At 46.5% G+C, this 22411-nt stretch overlaps 1 protein-coding gene across 1 annotated transcript in view; it reads left to right on the forward strand.

Annotated features, from left to right (window-relative positions):
• Nucleotides 1–458: 458 nt before the first annotated feature.
• MFSD2B (MFSD2 lysolipid transporter B, sphingolipid) overlaps nucleotides 459–22411 on the forward strand; it is a 37368-nt gene continuing 15415 nt past the window's right edge. The window contains exons 1-8 of the mRNA XM_035109976.2: nucleotides 459–543; nucleotides 3106–3231; nucleotides 5635–5759; nucleotides 14760–14883; nucleotides 18981–19059; nucleotides 20665–20822; nucleotides 21283–21376; nucleotides 21488–21609. Coding sequence (XP_034965867.2) covers nucleotides 475–543; nucleotides 3106–3231; nucleotides 5635–5759; nucleotides 14760–14883; nucleotides 18981–19059; nucleotides 20665–20822; nucleotides 21283–21376; nucleotides 21488–21609 — 897 coding nt within the window. The 5' untranslated portion in view covers nucleotides 459–474. The remainder of the gene's footprint in view (nucleotides 544–3105; nucleotides 3232–5634; nucleotides 5760–14759; nucleotides 14884–18980; nucleotides 19060–20664; nucleotides 20823–21282; nucleotides 21377–21487; nucleotides 21610–22411) is intronic.

The following is a 22411-nucleotide window of genomic DNA, read 5'->3' on the forward strand; positions in this document are numbered from 1 at the left end:
AATTGAGGCAGTTCATCCGTGTGGAAACACGCAGGCAGATGTCTAAACTCTATTCATACGTTGGGCGCGGAAAAGAGCCCCACAGCATTCAATGGGTTATTGATTGATTGAACTTACATACCTCCCTATACCCCGGAGGTCTCAGGGCGGTTCACGGAAGCAGGGAGCACTTAGGGGTTGCAGACTGAGTTACACGGAGGCTTTTTTTGAGCACCGGGTGGGGTCTGAGGAACTGGAGGGGGCGAGAAAGGGACGCGCGCCTCACGGGTGTCGGGGAAACCAACTTGGCCGGCGGCGGCGGCAGTTCTTCTGGGTCGATGCTGAGCGGCGAGGGGGCACCCCGTGGGCCGCTTCTCTCCCTGCCCGGGCGAAGGAAGCTAGAGCGCCGGGCGGGCGGCCCCGCCCCTGGGCGAGCCAGCTCCCGCAGGGCTCCGCTGTCGAAGGGCTGCCGTTGCCGCAGCAGCAGCAGCAGCGATGGCCGCCGCGAGAAGTAGCGGCGCGCTGCTGCCCCAGCCGAGCCTGGAGGGGGCTTGCGACGAACAGGTGAGTCCAGAAAGTTCCCTCCTTCCACACGGAGCGGCGTCCCGGCTCCCTCGCCTAGCCGGGACGCCCCGAGGGGAGAGCTCCGTTTGGCTGCCTGCGCTCGTCCTTCCCTCGGAAAAGAAAACCCACGTCGAGGCAGGGGACACCGGCGCGAAGTCTCACCATAAAGCGCTTTTACTTAATTTAACCCGGTGGCAAGACTTGTTTTTGTTTAATCCGTAAACCGACTGGAGAAAGGCAGGCCTAATAATAATAATAATAATAATAATAATAATAATAATAATAATAATAATAATAATAATAAATTTCCCACATCTCTCTCTTCACAAAAATATAGCTTCATGTGTCATTCTGAAGATCACAACCTCAAGTTTAAATTAAGCCAGAAGTAGTAATTGACTTTTTGGTTGGGTATTCAAAATGCTCTGAACCACTCTGACATCTACGGATGAAGGTTAATAATAATAATAATAATAATAATAATAATAATAATAATATAGCTTTTCTTCTCACTCAAAACGTGTAAGGAAAGAGCAGGAGTGGGGAAACCTTTTTTTTTACCATCAATGTGAAACAACTGATTTATGAAGTGGTAGCTAACCTGTTGTGAAGGCTGCGTAAGGTTTTTCTGAGTACAGTAGAGAGAATAAGAATGAACAAAACAAGAATCTCACACCGCCTGAAACTCCAGTTGAATTTAAAATACTGCATTATGTAAATTAAATTAATTGCAAAAATTATAGACAGGTGTCTGTTTTGAAAATGTAAACCTTATTTGATTTTTTTGGTTTAACGTTGCAATACAAACAATATGCATCTACACTACAGAATTGCCTATTCTTCTATGATAAACCACACACTCATAATCCAAACCCCTGCAAATTTAGAGAAAAGTAAAGGTGAAGAAGAAGAAGGTGGGACAAAGAGAGCGAGTGGCTTTTATGTCTTGCTTTCATTCAATGAGTAGGTGAGAGAGTGTGAAGAAAAAGTCTTGCAGTACAAAACCTGCACTTTGCTTACAGTGCAATATTCAGAATTAACTTTACCCCACTTTTTGATTCAAAATAATCCTTAAAGCAAATTACAGTCATACCTTGGTTCTCGAACAGAACACATTCTTGGAGTCTGTTTGACTTCTGGAACCGTCTGAAAACCAAGGCACGGCTTCCGATTGGCTGCAGAAGTGTCCTGCAGCCAATCGGAAGCCGTGGCATTCAGCTTCTGAAAATCGTTCGAAAACTTCTGGGTTTCAATTGTTCGGGAGCCGATTTGTTCGGGAGCCAAGGCGTTTGAGGTCCAAGGTACAACTATACAGTCCAAGAACTGTCCTTGGACTAACTGTCCAAAAAACTAACTCAGATACAATTATGTATGTTTTCTCCCCACCGCCAATGTGTCCTGTTGCCTATTACTCCCTCCTGTTTTCACTGTTCAGAGAAGGAAGGAGCTGGGTACAGCAGGTGTGATTCAATATTTTTTTAGCAGCACTGAATACTAGGTATAGTACCTGGAAAAGCGTTGTCCCTGAAGTAGTACAATTCCAGGAGTGTTGTCTGCCATGAAGTACTGTATTACTGAATGCATCAAGAGCATCATTCCTAGTTGTTTTCCAATTTATTTCTTGTCAATAAAAAAACTGCAAGCAATTTTTTTATTCTAAAAGGGTGGCCCAGAGAAAAAAGTTTGAGAACCACTTAGTTAATGCATTGATAAATAAAGGCAAGGAAGGAATGGAACACTGGAAATTCTGTGGATTCCAACAAGTACATGAATGGAAAATGGTTGAATTTTAGAAGGTTGGAAAGCATGAATCCGACTAATGCTCACAAGATAATTTCAGAGAGTTTGTCAAAATTGCCAGTGCTCATTTCTCATTGATGACGCCAGCCTGTAGTTTTATCTCTGAGTCCCATGTTTTGTAGTTCTTTTTCATTCTTTTCAAACTTATTTGATTGAACCAGGTTCAATCCTGTTCCTTTCTGATAATGAAACAGCAACAACATGGGACTGGGTGGATATTTATTTGACTGGCAGATTTTGAAAATCTGAAAATAGCTGAAAATATGCCCGTCTATGTATAGTTCCTTGTTAACATTGTTTCAAAAACACACAAACTAAATATATGCATTAGGGTTTGCAATTGTCACTATTTTATTTTTTTAAAAAAAAAACCTGTTTGAAAACAGTGTTGCTTCTGTTCAGTGAGGGGTGACACGGAAATGGGTGTGGTGGGATTAGTGACAGTAGGAGAGTCTGGTCTGGCAAATTTATTTTAAACATTTTCCTTACAAACAAAAAAGGGCAGACAAATTCCTTCTTATGGCTAGGGGCTGCAGTGCACAGTTGATCGCCATGGCAACCATATTTGTGGGCTCCTAATTAAAAGTGATTCAGACCTATTGTTTCTCTGTCAATTATTTTTTAGGTGAGCAGATACATTCTGTTGAGAGAGAGAGAGAGAGGAAGGAAGCAAGCAAGCAGTTGGAATCTATCCATAACTTTCTGAAATTTGATCAACACTGTTTCTCTACTTGATCTTGGCCTGTCTTTTCACCTTTTCAGCTCAGGAATGAAGACAAGCTCTCGGTGTGCAGCAAATTGTGCTACGGCATTGGAGGTGCTCCAAACCAGGCTGCTAGCAGTGCCACCTCTTTCTTTCTGCAAATCTTTCTCTTAGATGTAGCAATGGTAAGTAGTTTTGTAAGCTACAGGCACAAGTTAGAGAATGTCACCCTTGTCAGTGTCATGTGTGTGTCAACTTGGTATTCACGAAAGGTCTGGAGGATGGCAACACAAGAAGAGGCCTTTTCTGCAGTGGCTCCCCATTTGCAGAATGTTCTCCCTAGGGAGGTTAGGCTGGTGCCTTCATTGTACTTTTTTTTTGCACCAGGTAAACATGTTCCTCTTTAACCAGGCTGATTGACATCCAATACCCTTTTAAAATGTGATGTGGGGGATTATTGGACTGTGGTGGTGGTGGTTTTAATTTTTATTATGTATTTTGTGTTTTTATATCGTGATTTTATCTTGTGAACCACACTGAGACCTGTGAATATAGGGTGTTATTTAAAAATAAAATAAAAATTAATAACATTGAGATAATTGAGCTTATAAACAGCTCTCTTTGCTCTTACACATCCCCAGTTAGGAGAATTTGTGGAAGCACTTGCTGAACTTGTTAGGAGTAATAAGACTTACTAATGAGTGGGAGCCATCAAAGGATTGTTGAATGGGAGGAAAAGAGCGTGAAGGATGTTTGCCTCACATCCCACAATAAACTGATGGTTAGAGGAGGAGCCAAATCCCCACTTCCTCCCCCAAAATCATTTAGGTAGCAAAGTGATGGTGAACCAGCCTGTCTTCCTCTCCTCCACCCCCTGAACAGTCCCAAGATGCCATTTCTCGTCGGCCCAAACCTCCGGTAATCTGTTTAGGACTATGGGTTGGTTAAGCATGCTCAGCTGACATGGGTCCCCCAAGCCATGTCTCCTGAGTGCACTTGCACAAATATGTCTCACAGCTTGTAGATGGAATTGGATAATTCACGTACCTGTGTACAGTTTTGTGAATTTTTGTTTAACTCTTTCTATGGACCGTTGCTCACATAACAGCCACGTGGTGGAGGTTCATTTAAGATGTAAAGTTTAAAATGTAAAGTTCAAATCATTTGAAGTGGCGGCTGTCTCCACAGGAGAGCTTGATTCTACTCCCAATGCCAGTTCAGACCTTTGGACAGATTTGTGATTAAATGGTCAAATGAGTGATTGTCATGTAAACTGCTGTCTACTCCTGGTTTTTCCCCAGTTGCGTGAGCCACATGATTACAGCATATAGATGTGGCCAGAATGAAGCCATATAGGAACACCCCTTGCACTGCTCTGAAAATGTCTGCATCAGCCCTCAAATGCTGTGTTGTACTGATTCTTAACAGTGCTATTATAATAGATCAGGACTATCCTTTGAAGACCACCGTAATTGCATACATTATGTAGAAAACTTCCTGAAAGTCTTCTGGGTTGTGACACAATTTCTTTGAAGTGAAGCTGTGCATTGGAGGTGGAGAAGAACTTTGAGTAGTAACTTCTTGCCTGACAGAATTTCAGTGACAGAACATTAATGACTCTATCACTGCCCAGTCACTAGCTAAGGTAAAGGTAAAGGGACCCCTGACCATTAGGTCCAGTCGTGACCGACTCTGGGGTTGCGCGCTCATCTCGCATTATTGGCCGAGGGAGCCGGCGTATAGCTTCCGGTCATGTGGCCAGCATGACAAAGCTGCTTCTGGCAAACCAGAGCAGCACATGGAAACACCGTTTACCTTCCCGCTGTAGCGGTTCCTATTTATCTACTTGCATTTTGACGTGCTTTCGAACTGCTAGGTTGGCAGGAGCTGGGACCAAGCAACGGGAGCTCACCCCGTCACAGGGATTCGAACCGCCGACCTTCTGATCAGCAAGCCCTAGGCTCAGTGATTTAACCACAGCGATTTGTCATTGTTTGCTCTGGAAATGCCTTAATTTACCTCTTTATTTTGGGTGTTATTTCACAGACCATCTGAAAGCTGTCCATGGAGCACAGATTATGGATCACTGTGCTATTTTGTTCATTAGCAGCATAGTGCTAGCTTGCTATTCCTCACTGATGATGGAGAGTCATCTATTTGATGCCTTCAGTAGCAACCACCATGTGGTGTTGTGCCCATGTTTATTTACTCTTCTATCTCACTTTTCTTAAAATATAATCAAGCTTCCATACAACTAGAATTATGCCAAAATATATAGTAAAATCAACTAGCAGTAGCACAAATGAAACCTCTAGCAACAGAATACCTTGTTTCTCCGAAAATAAGACACCGTCTTATATTTATATTTCCTCAAAAAAACACACGCTATGTCTTATTTTCAGGGGATGTCTTAATTTTTTCCTCCTGCCGCGGCTGGCATTGCTGCTGCGCCTATCACTATGTCTTATTTTCGGGGTGTTGCTTTTATATAATGCATTGAAATACATTTTTGGAGAGTTATTTTGTGCTCTCTGATTCTTGTAATAGTTACGCCTTTCTTAACGCAGGTGTCCTTTTTTGTTTTTCAGATTACTCCATTTCATACTTCTTTGGTGCTTTTTATTGGCAAAACATGGGGGGCAGCAGCAGACCCTATTGCCGGCTATCTTATTAGTAAAAGCAAACGGACCAAAATTGGCCTACTTATGCCTTGGTAAGCAAGCTAGTAGTCTAGTTTATTTTCTTCTTTGCTGATTGCTTATAATAACATATTTTCCTATGTACTGTATGCTACATGCATGCCTGCCCAGTCCCTAAGACAATTGATTTTTATGAACATGTTCTTGTAAAACCTATCCATTTTCCACATTTGCAAAAGGAAAAGTACACTGCATAGAAGCAATTGGTGGCCAGGTACTTGCCATCGTTGCTGAAGTTTGGCATTCATCTACAGTACCTTTTACACTGGCTACGCTCATTCTTATGAGCCTCTTGCAGGACAAACTAACTCTTGCACATTTCTTTTTGCCCCTGGGGAAATTGTATTAGTTCCAGGTTCTTTTTTAAACAAGCTTGCTCAGATAGGAAGAGGTGCAAGGCTGCAAGCTTAAAACAAAACAATCCAGTCATGGCCAAGGGAAAAGGAAGGAAAAAATAAAAAACGTTTTCTTTCTAGATTTCAGACTGAGAATAAGTTAGAAAATGGACTTGTAGATTAAACTCTGAAACCTCCACATTTGCATTCTATAGAGCAAAGCATATACTGTATCGGCAAGAGGCATGTTGTGGGAAGGGTGGTGTCTTGCCAAAATAGATGTGTCCAGTTTATCTCTGCTTAGACAAATTCACCAGAGCCGAGAGCATGTTAAATATATGAGGCCCTGACAGGAAACAGATGCTGCAACACTGATAACACTTCTAGCTTACTCAAGGTTTGGAATGGGATAAGGGGGGAATTTCTTCCTTTCCTGGTAAACTACCTTCCCATTTGTAGGAAGCTTTTCTAGTGCTGGATAAAATTGAATTGTATTAAATATTACATATGATCATTACAAAGGCACAGCAGCTTCTTAGACATCTGCAAACTTTTACAAATTTTCTTTGTCGCTTTTGAACCACAAAAATTTAGCTGAACTAAACAGAGCCATCATGAAATTTAGCTCTTTGTAGCCTATATTACATTATGTTATTGTACGGTGTGTGTGTCATTGTATACACCTTTGTGCAATAAAATCATCTGAAAGTAGCCACGCTGACTGTACACAGGTGGGCATGTTTTCAAACTAGCGTAGGACAATAGTGTTCTCTTTTCCCCTTCCTTCAATTATAGTTTCCATAGACTTTTAAAAAATATGTGTATTTTTCACAGTCTTTTGAAAGACGAAGCCTGGAAACAGGTATGATGATATGCAGAGGATATATATACAGTGGTACCTCCGGTTACGAACTTAATTCGTTCCGGAGGTCTGTTCTTGAGCCGAAACCATTCTTAACACGAGGTGCGCTTTCGCTAATGGCGCCTCCCGCTGCCAGCGCCGCTGGCGCACAACTTTCGCTCGCATCTCAGGGCAAAGTTCTCAACCGGCAGCATCTACTTCCAGGTTAGCGGAGCTCATAACCTGAAGTGTTCACAAGGAGGATGGTACGTGTTATGTACTGAGCTGAATCCTAGAACAATAGGATTCAGAATCAGCGGGAGCTACCCAATCCAACTCCAGGTGGAAGTGAATCCGCAACCTGATTGGCCTGCTGGAGCAGCCAATCAGGCGGCTGGCAGAAGTGAATCTGCTACCTGATTGGCCTGTAGGAGCAGCCAATCAGGCTGCAGGCAAAAGTCAATCCACAATATAATTGGCCCACAGGTGTAGCCCTGAAGTAGCCAATCACGCAAGGCCCATTGTGTAAATAATGTATATAAGCAGATGGTTTTGGGAAAAGAGCCATTCGTCTTCTCTTCTCCTCCTTGATGACTATGAGCTGAATAAAGAGCATGAAATTCACTCTTGACTCCGAGTATATTTCACTGGCGACGAGGGTGGGATCCTGCTGAGCTGACCGCCACCACGCACTGCACCGCAGCACCGCCACCTGCTGCACCGCTGCATCGCACCGTGCATCCAGGCTTCAGCTCCAGGACCCAAGGAACCCAGAATGGCAACCGACAGCAGCTTCTCGCCATTCAAACCAGCATCAGGAGACTGGGAAGGGTACGCCGCCCGTTTCAACTTCCTCCTGCAAGCGAAAGAAGTCACCAACGATGCCATGAAGAGGGCGACATTCTTCAGCGTCTGTGGAGAGGAAACGTTTGAAATCGCCCGGGCTCAAAACGGCAAGCCCCGGGGGAAACCATAACTGGGTTTGTGACCTCCCTCCGCCAAGCCGCCCGGTTATGCAACTTCTCAGAATTGGAGAACATGCTTCGTGACCGCCTCGTCGGTGGCCTGAGGGACGAGATGTTGCAACGACGCCTCTACGCCAAAAAAGACCTCACGTTCCAGATTGCTCTGGAGGAAGCCCTGGCAACCGAAGCCGCCGAGAGGTCAACGCAAGAGGCACGACCGGCCCCGCCATCCCAGCCGAGGGTCTACCACGAAGACCTCACCGACGAATCCGAATCTGACAGGGAGGAAGTACACCGAGTACAGCGGCGCACTCAAGCAGCACACACACCACAGCAGCCTCGACGAGAAGGAGGGAACTGTGCAAGCTGCGGGGAGAACCACGAGAGGAGGACCTGTCGTTTCCGCAACGCAGAGTGCAGGCGGTGCAGAAAATTGGGACACATCGCCCGGGTGTGTCGGGCTCGACTCACCCGTCGACAAGCATCAGATGACCGACCCAGGAGCCTCAGGTCACACGGCACCATGCACCAAGGCAACTCGACGGAGATCACGGACTACCAGGTATTCCAGTTGCCCCATCCCAGCACAGAGAAAATTTATATAGAGGTACAGATAGAGGGAGCCCCATGCCGCATGGAGCTGGACACGGGTTCAACTCTATCCATAATCTCGGCCCGAACATTAAGGGAACTGTGCCCTAATGGGGGTCCCAAACTAAGGCCGGCCCCATTCACCCTCCGGGACTTCCAGAAACGTAAGGTCCCTACTATGGGGGTGGGGACCTTCAGGGTGCAATATCGAGGGCGAAAGCAACAATTGGACTTGCTGGTAGTTAAGGGCCCCTACGTTAGCTTACTGGGACTGGCATGGTTTGGACCTCTGGGGCTAGCCGTTACCGGGGTGAACCGCACTAGCTTACAAGTGGACGTGGACGCCATATGCAAAGAGTTTCCAGGGGTTTTCGATGGGGCATTGGGACGATATACAGGACCCCCCATTGCCCTACAGCTAGACCCCGCTGTACGACCCATCAGGCACAAGGCCCGCCGGGTCCCGTTTGCCCTGAAACCCCGCATAGACGAGGAATTGGACCGGCTCGTGGAGCAAGGAGTGCTGGAGCCGGTGCCCAACGCCCCCTGGGAAACTCCAATTGTCACACCTGTCAAGCCTAACGGTTCGGTCCGCATCTGTGCAGACTACAAATGCACCATAAACAAGGCTCTCACGGCCCATGCATACCCAGTGCCAGTGGTCAGCCATGTCCTCGCCACCCTGGCTGGGTCAAAAATCTTTGGCAAACTGGACTTGGCCCAAGCGTATCAACAGTTGCCTGTGGACGAAGCCACAGCAGAGGCTCAGACGATTGTGACGCACAGAGGGGCATTCAGAGTAAAGCGGCTGCAATTTGGCGTTAGCGTGGCACCAGGCATATTCCAGAATCTAATGGACTCTCTCCTTAAAGGGATTCCTGGTGTCACCCCCTTCTTCGATGATGTACTGATCGCCGGGCCCACACCAGAGGAATTTGAGGACCGCCTCCGCTCCGTCCTGCACCGTTTCCAGACGGCGGGCCTCAAGGTGAAGCGGGAAAAGTGTTTACTGGGAGTGCCACAGGTGGACTTTCTGGGATTTAAGGTGGACGCAGAAGGGGTCCATCCAACCGGTGACAAGGTACGGGCCATTTGTGAGGCCCCAGCGCCCAAGAGCAAGCCCGAACTTCAGTCATTCTTGGGACTATTGAACTTTTACCATGCCTTCCTTCCCCATAAGGCAGCGGTAGCGGAGCCCCTACACAGACTCCTAGATAAAAGGGCCCCTTGGGTGTGGGGCCAGCGACAAAGGGCCGCATTCCAGGCAGTCAAGGACTTGCTCGTCTCGAACTCGGTCTTAGCACACTTCGACGAGAGGCTGCCAGTGGTGCTGGCATGCGACGCCTCTCCCTATGGCATCGGCGCTGTCCTGGGACACCAACTCCCGGATGGAAGAGAGGTGCCGGTGGCATACTTCTCCCAGACGCTTGCTGCAGCCGAACGAAACTACTCACAGATTGACAAGGAGGGTCTGGCAATCGTGAAGGGCGTAAAAAAATTCCATGATTTCTTGTACGGGCGGCCCTTTACCATAGTGACTGACCACAAGCCGTTGCTTGGCCTGTTTGCCCCTGAGAAGCAGACCCCCCAAGTGTTGTCTCCACGTGTCCTCAGGTGGTCAATTTTCCTTGCCGGCTACCAGTATGCACTAATCCACCGCCCTGGGAAGGCGATGGGCCACGCAGACGCCCTCAGCAGGCTACCACTACCAGAAACAGGCCCCGACCCAGCGCCTGCGCAAGAGGTTATGACCCTGGAGCTGCTTCCCGACCGACCCATTCAGGCACAAGAAGTTGCGCACCATTCCACAAAAGATAGGGTCATCTCCCGGGTCCTGGACTGGGTGTGGCGAGGATGGCCCAGCAGCAGCCCCGGGCCAGAATTCGCTGGCTACACAAACCGCAAACATGAACTGTCGGCCCACAAGGGGTGCCTGTTATGGGGAAGCAGGGTTGTTGTTCCCCAGCCCCTCCGCAAAAGGGTCCTCACAGCCCTACACGAGACACACCCAGGGGTAGTGAGGATGAAGGCCCTTGCCAGGAGTTATGTGTGGTGGCCGGGGATTGACAGAGAGATAGAGGCCTGGGTCCAACACTGCCAGACCTGCCAAGAATCCCGCCCGGATCCCCCAAGGGCCCCAGTCCAGCCCTGGGAGTCCGCCCGACATCCATGGTCACGCTTGCACGTGGACTTCGCTGGCCCCTTCCAGGGAAAAACATTCTTCATAGTGGTGGATTCCTACACCAAATGGCTGGAGGTCGCACTGGTACCATCCACTTCTACGGCGGCAGCCATCCGGGTACTACGTAAGCTGTTTGCGACCCACGGGCTCCCTGACACCCTCGTCTCGGACAATGGAACCGCATTCACGTCAGAGGAGTTCCAGACCTTCACAGCGCAGAACGCCATCCGCCACATCCGCTCAGCACCATTCCACCCTGCCACCAATGGCCAAGCGGAGCGCATGGTGCGGACCACCAAGGACAGCCTCCGCCGCATGACACAAGGGGACTGGGAATACCGCCTTGCCGCATTTCTTCTAGCACAGCACAGCACCCCAAGCACAACGACGGGCCGGAGCCCAGCTGAATTACTAATGGGCCGGCGCCTTGCAACTAGACTGGACCGACTTCACCCCGACAGAGCTCAGGATGAGGTAGTGGTGGGGAAAGGCAGGAACCCCCGGACATTTGTGGCCCAGGACCCAGTGTATGCAAAGAATTTTGGGGCAGGCCCAGCATGGGTACCCGCCACAGTCACCAAGGTGACTGGTCCCGTGTCGTACGAGGTACTAACGGAAGGGGGGCAATGTTGGCGCCGCCACTGCGACCAGATACGGCGACGATTCCCAGGAGGAACCCGGGAGGAGAGCGGGACAGAGGGGTCCCAAGGGGACAGCAGGGCAGTGAGGCCTGTAGAGCGAGAGGGGTGGGCAGAGGAAGCAGAAGCAGTAGGCACAGAGGGGCGCCCCGAGGCTGGAAGGACACCGGAACCAGAGCTACAACCTAGTGGTTCAGTGGCGCCAGACCAGACAGCCCCGGCACAGCCAGCAGCCTCGGAACACGAGCCAGAACCAGAACCCCTGACCAAGGAACACCCCAGGCCGCAACGCACACGGAGGCGGCCAGCAGACCTTGGGGACTACGAATGCAACTTCCCGGGCAGGACTGGAACTTAGAGGGGAGGGGTGTTATGTACTGAGCTGAATCCTAGAACAATAGGATTCAGAATCAGCGGGAGCTACCCAATCCAACTCCAGGTGGAAGTGAATCCGCAACCTGATTGGCCTGCTGGAGCAGCCAATCAGGCGGCTGGCAGAAGTGAATCTGCTACCTGATTGGCCTGTAGGAGCAGCCAATCAGGCTGCAGGCAAAAGTCAATCCACAATATAATTGGCCCACAGGTGTAGCCCTGAAGTAGCCAATCACGCAAGGCCCATTGTGTAAATAATGTATATAAGCAGATGGTTTTGGGAAAAGAGCCATTCGTCTTCTCTTCTCCTCCTTGATGACTATGAGCTGAATAAAGAGCATGAAATTCACTCTTGACTCCGAGTATATTTCAGTACGTAACACGAGGTTCCACTGTATCAATACACAGAGGTGACTAAGTTACTATACCGCTTCCTATTTTGCCTGTTTCATTCATAGAGTGGTTGAACATGGGAGTGATGCAAGGCTGCACATGTATGCACCAAGCGCTTGAGAAGTGCATTCTCAGCACAGAGTGGATTACAACTCTTCTAGTAGATTGCACTTTAGATTGACAAATAGTGTGGGGCAGGGACGAAATGGGGATGGCATTGTGTGTGTAGCACTCCCAAATGTCACTTCCATCTAGCGCTGAATGCACAGTACCCTGCAGCGTGTATGTGCCCTGAGTTTAACTTCTCACACATGCAACTGGGGGGAAATCAGGGAGAAGGGTTCTGTCTTAGTATTTCCCTGTCTTGAAATAACAAACTGAGAGAGGCAAGAAAAACATGTTCTCATTCTTCCCTTCCCACTATTAGCTCTGTTGTAACTGCAACCTCAATTCAAGGTGCTGTTTTGAACTTTTAGAGCCCTAGATGGCTTGGAACCTGGTATTTAAGGAACATCGCCTTATATATCTTCCTCCCTGCACTCTCCACTTAGTCTCTGAGGCCTTGCTCCTGATACTACTGGCTGCCAACTTGAATAAAATATTGTAGGGTCCCAGGTGAGCCCCAGTCCACACAATTGATCACATGACATGGTGCACACACACCATTTGAATGGCAATGCTCATCCCCCTCAAATATTTTATTCCAGTGGCCGAAGCCCCCACAGCCCCTAGGAATCTGGCTCCTATGCAGTCTGCAGAATGCGATAAGGAGACTTGCCAGGCCCCAACAGTTTATTTTTCAGTGGACAAAGCATGGCCTTTCTTTAGGCTGTAAGTTTCTAAGGACTTATATCCAGATAAAGACCTATACAGTACTGTATCTGTTTACTCATAGACAAGCTTCATTGAGTTCAATGGGACTTACTCCTGTTTAGGATTGCAACTTTAGTTCAATTTAGTACTGCTGTCTGCATGATCAGTGTTTATTTGGTATTGGTAGGTTGTTGTTCTGTAATCTTATATTGGATTATTTGTTTTATGTGTTGTTTGTTTTAAATGTTGCATCTTATTCTTAAATATAACTTGCATCCAAATAGCTAGTGGTATTTTTCTAGGCACCCACCTGAGAGGTGCTGGAACTGAGTTCCAGCAAGTTCCAGCTGGAAAAAAAGCTCTGCAAAAATAGCACATGAAATGTGACCAAAGCAAGGAAGTTTAGTCAATGCCTTGTAAAATGAGTGTGGCATGAGCGTGAGCCCTCGGCAGATGCCACCCATGCTGATCCTTGATGCTGGCCCATGTTTTAAGGTATTTTACCTGGGCAGATTGGCTCTTCTACTGGAAATGAGAATTGGGCATCCCACAAAGTCCTGGCCTTTTTACACCTGACCTGGGAGGGGAGGGCCTGAGGCAGCTGAGGTGTTGTTGGGGAGGGAGTTGTTGCTTTTGTTGCTCCTTTTTTGTATCTTTTGCTGTGATTTATGTGGAAATTGTTCAGTTTGGTTTTGTATTTTGTAGTTATGTATTATTTTTTCATGATGTAAGCTGCCTTGAGCATGGCTTGAACTGTGGAAAGGCAGCATACAAATAAAATTATGTATGTATGTAAAATACATGGCCTTCCCTGTGAATTGCTGGGTTGGCAAATCTAGAATGGGATACGGTAATGCTGTGTTGTCACACTTTGTTGTGGTGGATTAATGATCCACACTGACCTAACCTCAGTGCCCTGCTCCACATCATGGCTGCTTTCCTTGCAGTCCATCATGCCAGCCTCTAACAATGCCTTTGTATCCCTTACAGCAGAATGGAAGAGCTATTATACTGAATTAGTGCATTCCACCTCTTTCCTCCCCCTCGCCAATCCCCTGCTGCAAATCATCAGCTGATATACCCAGTCCCATTCATGTAATGTATAAGAAAATACTGTGCAGATAGCACTGTTCTGAAAGGATTAATCTGTGTTGTCTGTTCGTTTCAGGGTTTTGTTAATAGTGTCCGTGGTCATCTAATTACATTGTGTAGGGGCTGTGTTACAAGTACACTGGAGAATTCTGCTGTAGTTAGAGGTCACGCTCTGTAGAATTAATTGCATCTGCCCATCACTTGCACATAACAAAGCTAGAATATACTAGATTCTGTCTCCCAGCTTTACACAAGCTTTGAATGACATGCAGCTTATCAGCCCTGAGTGTCACTTTACGGGTTGCCTTTAGAACCATGTTTACTACTGAAGGGCTGGTCTGTGTTTCCTCGGAGTCATTGCCATTTAAATAAATGACAGCTGAATCGCTTCCAGCATCGTAAAACATAGGGATGACTAAAGAGGGACCATATTTAGGTGACAGTGATAGAGAGGCTTTCCTCTCTTGTACGGCTGTTTGTCTACATTAATAGATAATAGAGCAATAGTAAGCCCTTCCTGTGTCTTAAGCAGAGTGAGGTAGTAGTAGTAAAAATAATCATATTGTTTATTAAGCCACTAAACTTGTTAGATGCTGTATAAAATATATTTAAAGAAATAATAATAACCATGCCCATAGAGAATATTTTTAAAAATAGACATGTGAGATGGTGCAGACAATACAGTATTGCATTTGAACTGGACAGATTTTATCTCCTTTTTAGTTTTTGCTTTTTAACTATCAAAATAGTTCATAGGTATGTTTGGCATTCACCATATTGTTTTTATTCCAGGTTACTGGGTTGTACACCTTTCCTCATTGTGTCCTACTTCTTCCTGTGGTACTGCCCAAGCGTTATAAAAGCAAAAGATATATGGTATATGGCTTTCTTCTGCCTTTTCCAGGCATTGAGTACAGTAAGTTGATCAATACTGACACCCTTTTCTCTGCAATTAGATGCTTCTGGACATCGCATCCGTCAGATCACAATTATTTCTAATATAGAACGAGACAACTATTTGATCATAGAGGCTAGGAAGTGAGGAACTGCACCTCTCCAGTGTAACTTGATTAATTTGGAAAGTACATAGGGATTTCAGCAGGCCAGTTAATGAAAGCTGCTGTACACCATATTTTAATGTAGATCTGCTACCACATCACAAAGGCTTTTTTTTTGCATATCTTGGAAAGATACAAACAGTACTCTAGTTCCTATTGGATCAATGAGACAACATTCGTGAAATAATTTGTCACAAAGACAAAGAACTACGGTATGTGCTGGGAGCCACCAGTGATTGTTTGGCTTTCTTACTTTATATATAAGCATATATGCCTGAGGTTCAGTACAGCTGTTAAATTCTATAAAATTCTCAAGCCTTTATACTGCAACAATGGGCTTTTAGAAGTAAGAGATGAGTTTGTGTTTCTTTATTCATCTGAGATATTTACTCAGTTGCCTTGCTATAAATCTGTTTGGAAATAGGTCAACAAACAACAATGCCCTCCATTAGAGTGACTTTTTGTTGTTCTTTTAAGATGAAGGTGCACTCCACCCTCTCGAAATGCTATTCATTGCACAGTACAAATATGTCTCACAGCGTTTTATACTTTCTGTCCCCATAAGGGAATAAGGGCAGATTTTATTTATAACATACCCATATTTGTGCTCAGTTCTACTCATTTCCTTAATGCCTCCATAGAACCTATTCAGGCTTTGGAAACGTTGTACAGAGGTGCCTCGCTAGACGAATTTAATTCATTCCACGGATTTAATTCTATTCTTATAACGAAAAATTCATCTAGCGAATCCCATAGGAATGCATTAAATTTTTTTGAATTATTTTTTTTTTGCCCATAGGAACGCATTACAGTGGAACCTCTACTTACGAATTTAATCTGTTCCGAATGCACATTCGTAAGTAGAAACATTCATAAGTCGAAACGATGTTTCCCATAGGAATGCATTGGGAATGGATTAATTCGTTCCGGAGCCTAGACTTTAAAGGCATGCACAAAAACATTACTGTACCTTTCAGTGCAGGGAGCGCGGGTGGGTGGCAGCGAGGCGGCAGGTTAGTGGTGGCAGCGGGGGCCTGATGCTGCCGTAGGCCAAGTGGGGGAGGCAGCGATCTGGTGGGAGGCCGGCTAGTGGCAGGAGGCCGCCCGATCCGGCCGTGGGCCGAGGCGACGGGAGGCCGCAAGCGGCGTCGGCGGGGCCCGATCCGGCCGTGGGCCAAACGCCCGAGGCAGCGGGAGGCCGCTAGCGGCGTCAGCGGGGCCCGATCCGGCCGTGGGCCGAACGCCTGAGGCGGCGGGAGGCCGCTAGCGGCGTCGGCAGCGCCGATCCGGCCGTGGCGTAGGGAGGCCGCTAGTGGCGTCGGCGGGCCCGATCCGGCCATGGGCCGAACGCCCGAGGCAGCGGGAGGCCGCTAGCGCGGGCAGCGGGCCCAATCTGGCCGTGGGCCAAGCACCCGAGGAGGCGGGAGGCCGCTAGCGGCGTCGGCGGGCCCAATCCGGCCGTGGGCCAAAGGCCCGAGGCAGCGGGAGGCCGCTAGCCCCGTCGGCGGGCCCGATCCGGCCGTGGGCCGAGCGCCCGAGGAGGCGGGAGGCCGCTAGCGCCATCGGCGGGCCCGATCCGGCCGTGGGCCGAGCAGCCGAGGTGGAGGAAGGCCGCTAGCGGCGGAGGCGGGCCCGATCCGGCCGTGGTGTAGGGAGGCCGCTAGCGGCGGAGGCGGGCCCGATCTGGCCATGGGCCATCGTCCGAGGCGGCAGGAGGCCGCTAGCGGTGGAGGCGGGGGCCCGATCCAGCCTTCGGATGTCGAAGAAATTCGTAAGCGGGCCCCAATTCGCATCATTCGTAAGTTGAATTTTTCGTAAGTAGGGTTATTCGTTAGTCGAGGTTTCACTGTAATTGAATTTCAATGCATTCCTATGGGAAACCGTGATTCACTAGACGAATTTTTTGTAAAACGAATTCATCTAGCGAGACAACCTCCGCTAGAAAAATCCTTTCTTTAAGCGAAGATTTCGTCTTACAGGGCGTTCGTTAAGCGAGGCACCACTGTACTTTCACAAGGGGATGCCACAGCCTGACTGCTATCTGAGAGGACTCTGGGATATTGCTCTGGGCCTTTTAATCTCAGTAGTTAACACTTCTGCCAATCCTGAAGCTTCTTTCTTTGATCCCTTTGTGGGGAAGGGGGGGGGGGATCTGCTGGAACAGAAAAGTCATGGGGTAAAATATTCACCTTTACAAAAAAGAATTAAGAAGAAGAAACTTCCTCATATCCTTTTGCAAGACAATGTGTGGCCTTTTTCGGATATATACCAACAGCACCCCTGTATTTATGTCATCATTTTTGTGCATGCTTGATCAGGATAGAAAGGGGAAGGCCAATTTTTAATTTGAATGGGTACTTAGTTCTAGCTAGTGCAGGTTTTCTATTAGCATCACAAACATAGGAAATGCAGAACATTCTTCTAGTTCATATTTGAAAATGTCCTTAATTTTTCTGAACAGTAAGGTGTATTTTTTTACCATAAAAGCTTGCTTCAAATATTAAAGTTTTAAATCAAGGATGAGCGGTGTAGCTTTCCTGGTAGGTTATATCCTGTGTTTAGGAGACCTCTGTCAACACACCTGGGATCTGTGCCTCCTGCAGAGCAGCATTTCAGGAAATTCTAGAGCAGGGGTAGCTTTTAATGTTTAACCCAGCCAGATGGGTGGGGTATAAATAATAATAAATTATTATTATTATTAGTCTAAGGGCTGCATTCACCTTTTGCCAACTCCCCTTTTTTTTGCAAGGGGATATATATGCTTTTGATGGGTGTGGCCAACCCATACTGTGCCACACAAAGCCTCAGCTGAGCCATGCAGAACATGCTGTCCCCACTTACCAAATGATTTCCTTGATGAGCTGGGTGGGGGTGATCTACTTCCCCATCAGTGCACTGGACTGTGCACAGTGCGCTATGTCTGTTTATTTACCTTGCCATTGTTGGTTGGGAAAGGAAAAGACAGGTATAAAAAGGAGAATTCCTGGATGTCCAGATCCAGGTTTAGGGCAAGTACTCTTTGGTGAGAGAACCCCAGCAGTGATTTAAAATCACAAAACATGCAGCAAAGTAAAGCATGGAAATACAAGCCGTTGTACCTTTAACATATGCTCTTCTCAGTTCCTTCCCACTTCCCTTAGAATAGAAAAATACCATCCTTTGGTAAGTTAACATGGTTTACTTACAAACCCTTCAAAGGTCAGAATCATGTGTTTTTCCATACAGCATTCAGAAAACACAGGCAGTAAAGACTTAGGTTTGTTCCAAAGTGGTGGAAGTTCCTAAGTAATTTGTATAGATACACAAAGATGGCTTTGTAGGAACCAAGCTCAGACCTCTTTACACACCAGAGTTCGCATGGTAGACTGAGGGAACAATAGACTAGACTTCCTTTCTGCCAAAGTAGGATGTATGTGGCCTAGCTAAGCCTGGCAGGACAGCTTATTCTGGCACTAACCCTTTCGTGCATTAATCAGACTTAAGAATTTTGGTTATATGAGGCTGATTATCCTACGGCCACAACCGTCAAAGCAAGTGAGATCTTTGGGGACCAGGAAAAAAATTGCTGGGGAGTTGAGCAAAGAAACTCCTGCCTCCAAGGATGGCTAAGGCTCTTTTCACTTCCTTTTTGAGCTTTTGCACATTTGAAGGTTGGAGGAGAAAGATATAGCATGCCTCTTAAAAAGCAGGATTCCTGGGCCTAACTACATAGCAAGTCTTCAGGTTATGATGAAAAGCAGCATGCTAAAGTGATGCATTTCCCCAGTGTTTTTTTCTCTTAAAAATGTTTAGGGGTACTCTCATTTTCCTACTCATATTGAAATAGGAAGCCAAACTTAGAGCCACTAAATGTTTAGGGGTATGTGTGGCCCTGTGTCCCCGTAGAAAAAAGAACTGCATTTCCCTAAATGTGTGTGTGTGTGTGTGTGTGTGTGTGTGTACACTTTTGTTACAGCTATTCCATGTACCATATACAGCTCTCGTCATGTTTTTGAGCGCAGACCAGAAGGAACGAGATTCAGCAACGGCATACCGTGAGTCTTACTGAGCTTGCTGCATGTAGCATGCTGCTCTGGAGACTCCCCCCTCCAAACATATTGGGGGAGCTGTGGCAAAGGGGTGGGAACTAGTATTGAAAAACAGAAAAGCTCAGGGCTGGTTCTCTTGTGTTGCCAAACTATGGGTTGGTGTTTTGTAAGCAAGCCTGAGAATTGCATGATTCCCCATCTCCTTCCTTCCTTCCTGTCCTGATTCTCTCCCTGCCTGAACGTTTCAGGCAAACCACAGTTGCTACTACGGTATTATAGGGTTGCCAGATGTCCCCGTTTCCCGGGGACAATCCCTGGATTTGCGAATAAGTCTCCAGACAAATTGCATCCCTAGAATGTCCCCAGATTTCATCTAATGTCCCCGGGAAACGCAGTCTCAGCAGCCTGGAGCAGTTGGCTCTGGCTGGCTTCAGGAGCTGCTCAGAAGTCCCCATATGGTGGTGGTGCAGAGGCTCTAAGATGCACCTTCCGGGCTGCCTTCCCTGACCCCAGCAACCAAGCTGTGAAGGGAGGTTTCATGCTGCCTATTGGAGCAGCCTCCCAACTCCTACTTGTGTGCAAGCAGGAGCAGGCTGGGGATCTCTCAGCTGTGAAGGGAGGCTTCACGCTGCCTATCAGAACTTGCGTGCAAGAAGGAGGGGGCAGGGACCTCTCAGTTAGGCAGTGTGAAGCCTCCCTTCCCAGCTGAGGGATCCCTGCCCCCTCCTGCTTGCACGCAAGTAGGAATTGGATTGGGGCTGCTCCGATGGGAAGGGAGGCATCGCGCTGCCTGAGCCTCACCGCTGCCACCACTCTCGGCCCTCCTTCTCCGCCTTCCATGCCTGACCCACTACGCACCGCTTACCCACCACCACCACCGAAGAACCAACAACTCAGGGGCTGCCCAGGCTCATGGAGAAAGGAGACAGAAGCCTCGGAGGAAGGGGAAATGTGGCGATTGAGGTCAAGGCGGCGGCGGCCCCTCTGCCACCACCATCGCTGCAGCATCAACGTCCCAAATGTTGTATTTATTTTATTTTATTTTATTTTATTAAGTGTCCCCGGATTAATTGAAAAAAAATCTGGTAACCTTATATCCAAATTAACAAATTTCTTTTTCACTTGCCCTCCGCATTAGAACTGGAAGTCACTGTTTGAAGTTGGTTTCAGTTTTGTTTTCCCCTGTTTCAGATGCAGGGAAGGAATTGAAGCATGAAGACGGAGGGAGAGGAGGGATCATGGCCCCATGTAGCTGTAGCCTCTAGTAACTTGGTTTGAACTATATTGGAAGACAGATGACTCCAGAAAGTCTGTTCTTGTCTATAGGAGCTCATAATCTTTAAGGGATGGGTGGGTAGATTCTCCTTTTTTGAGCCAAGGGTCACATTGACACATGGTCAACCCTCTTGGCCCCCAAGTTTGAAAGTGGGCGTGGCCAAGCAAGAATAGCTGGGGGCAGTTTTATTTCTTTATTTAAAAGGCAATTTTGTGGTGGGGGTCACAAAAACCTTTTGACATCACAACAGGGGAGTGCTCAGTTATTTCTGAGCCTTGTTGGCAGCTGTTCCACCATTTCAGGTTTAAAAAGGAGTGGGCTTTTTTCTACTTTAGGAATGGGATTTGAAGGTCTTGGAACATTGCTTGGAGCTACACTCCAGGTCAGTATGGTCTCCGATGCTCACAGCTCTGACAACTGTAACCATAGTGTGGATGACATGGACACCAATCTGTATGGAAACAGTTCCAGTGTTCCAGACATGTCTGAGGCAGTAAGTTGAAAAACTTTCAAAATATTTTTTTTTGGGGGGGGGAATAGTTTATTTCACCATCCTACTGTCTAGATATGTTATTGATTTTCTTAATGTGTGATGCCATCTGTGTAATAATTTTAAGGTGTTTACCCTGAGAAAACTGGAAACAGATTTTAAGGGTTGTGAATCCCAATTCCCCCCCCCCCCTAATCCATGGGGGAAATTTATGTGCCAATATCTAGTTCCCATATTTTAAAGAGGTTCCATAGACCCATAAGTTACATTAAGCAATACAGAGTACAATTTAGAAACTAATGCTTTCTCTCCTCTACCCACTGTGCTTCATAGATTTCAAAAATATATTAAAAAATCATTCATTTTGTTTGTATCAAGCATTTTCTCACCTATATAGTCATATTGAAATCTGATTCCCTTTTTCCACCCCACATCACCATTACCACCTATTTTTATTTTTTAGAACAGAAAACTCTACATTATTGCAGGAGGAACAATATCAACATTATACATCTTTGGCTTTATTGCCCTTTGCGCTGGAGTGAGAGAAAAAGTAGGTGAGTTTATTTAATCACAACAAACATTCATAATACATTTCTTTCCTACTTTAAAAAGAAGGTATCATATATGCATTTATTTATTTATTTATTTATTTATTCCACTTGTAGATCCTTACGCCTTAAAATCAGACCCACAAATTCCCTTCCTTAAGGGACACAAACTTGCACTGATGTGTGGACCATATGTGAAACTTGCAGCATCATTTCTCCTGATTTCAACAGCTATTCAGGTAATTCTAGTTCATAAGAGGATTTGCAGCAGCATAGATTGTACTTGAACTATGAAAGAACCTACATCAATTGTGAAACAGAAACATGGTCATATAGTTAGTTACAAACCACTGGCATTAAGTTGGAAGCTCTGGTAGATTTCCCCCCACTTCAGGATGGTTGGACCATCTCAAGAGTTCCTTCTACCAAACTCATTATTTGGATCTTTAACAAATACAAATACCATTTTAAAATATAACAATAATTGAACAACAGCTTATCCAAAAGCAGTCCAATTAGCTCAGCGATGGAGCACCAGTCAGATGGGTGGGGTACAAATAATAAAATAATAAAATGATGATGATGCAGAAGATCCAAGGTTCAATACCTGGCATCTCCCTGTTGGAAATGTCCACTGCCTGAAACCCTTGGTAAGTATAATTGTTCAATTCACACTGAAATGGAGAATGCCTATGTATTTTACTGAACACTTTATGTATATTATGTATGTATATTACTGAACACTTTAACTTGGGGATTTTCCATGGGGCTATATTAAGCTCTCTAAGCTCCTAGATGGGTTGATAATTTACTGTTACTGTTCTCTTGCTAGCTAACACCTGGTGTTTAACCTTAGATCACACGAGAGGTATTGAATTGCAAATTGCCATTTTGAAAGGGAGTGGCCTTTGGTCTTTGTTCCCAGACTCCTTGGGGTAAAGATACGTAAATGAGCTCAACAGCCTTGGGGCTGGAATATAGGCTAATGGAGTCTTTGAGAGAGAGCTATGTTTGTCAGCTCTGATTATGTTATTTTATTTC

This window comes from Zootoca vivipara, chromosome 3, assembly GCF_963506605.1.
Source record: "Zootoca vivipara chromosome 3, rZooViv1.1, whole genome shotgun sequence".
In the NCBI taxonomy this organism is placed as follows: domain Eukaryota; kingdom Metazoa; phylum Chordata; class Lepidosauria; order Squamata; family Lacertidae; genus Zootoca; species Zootoca vivipara.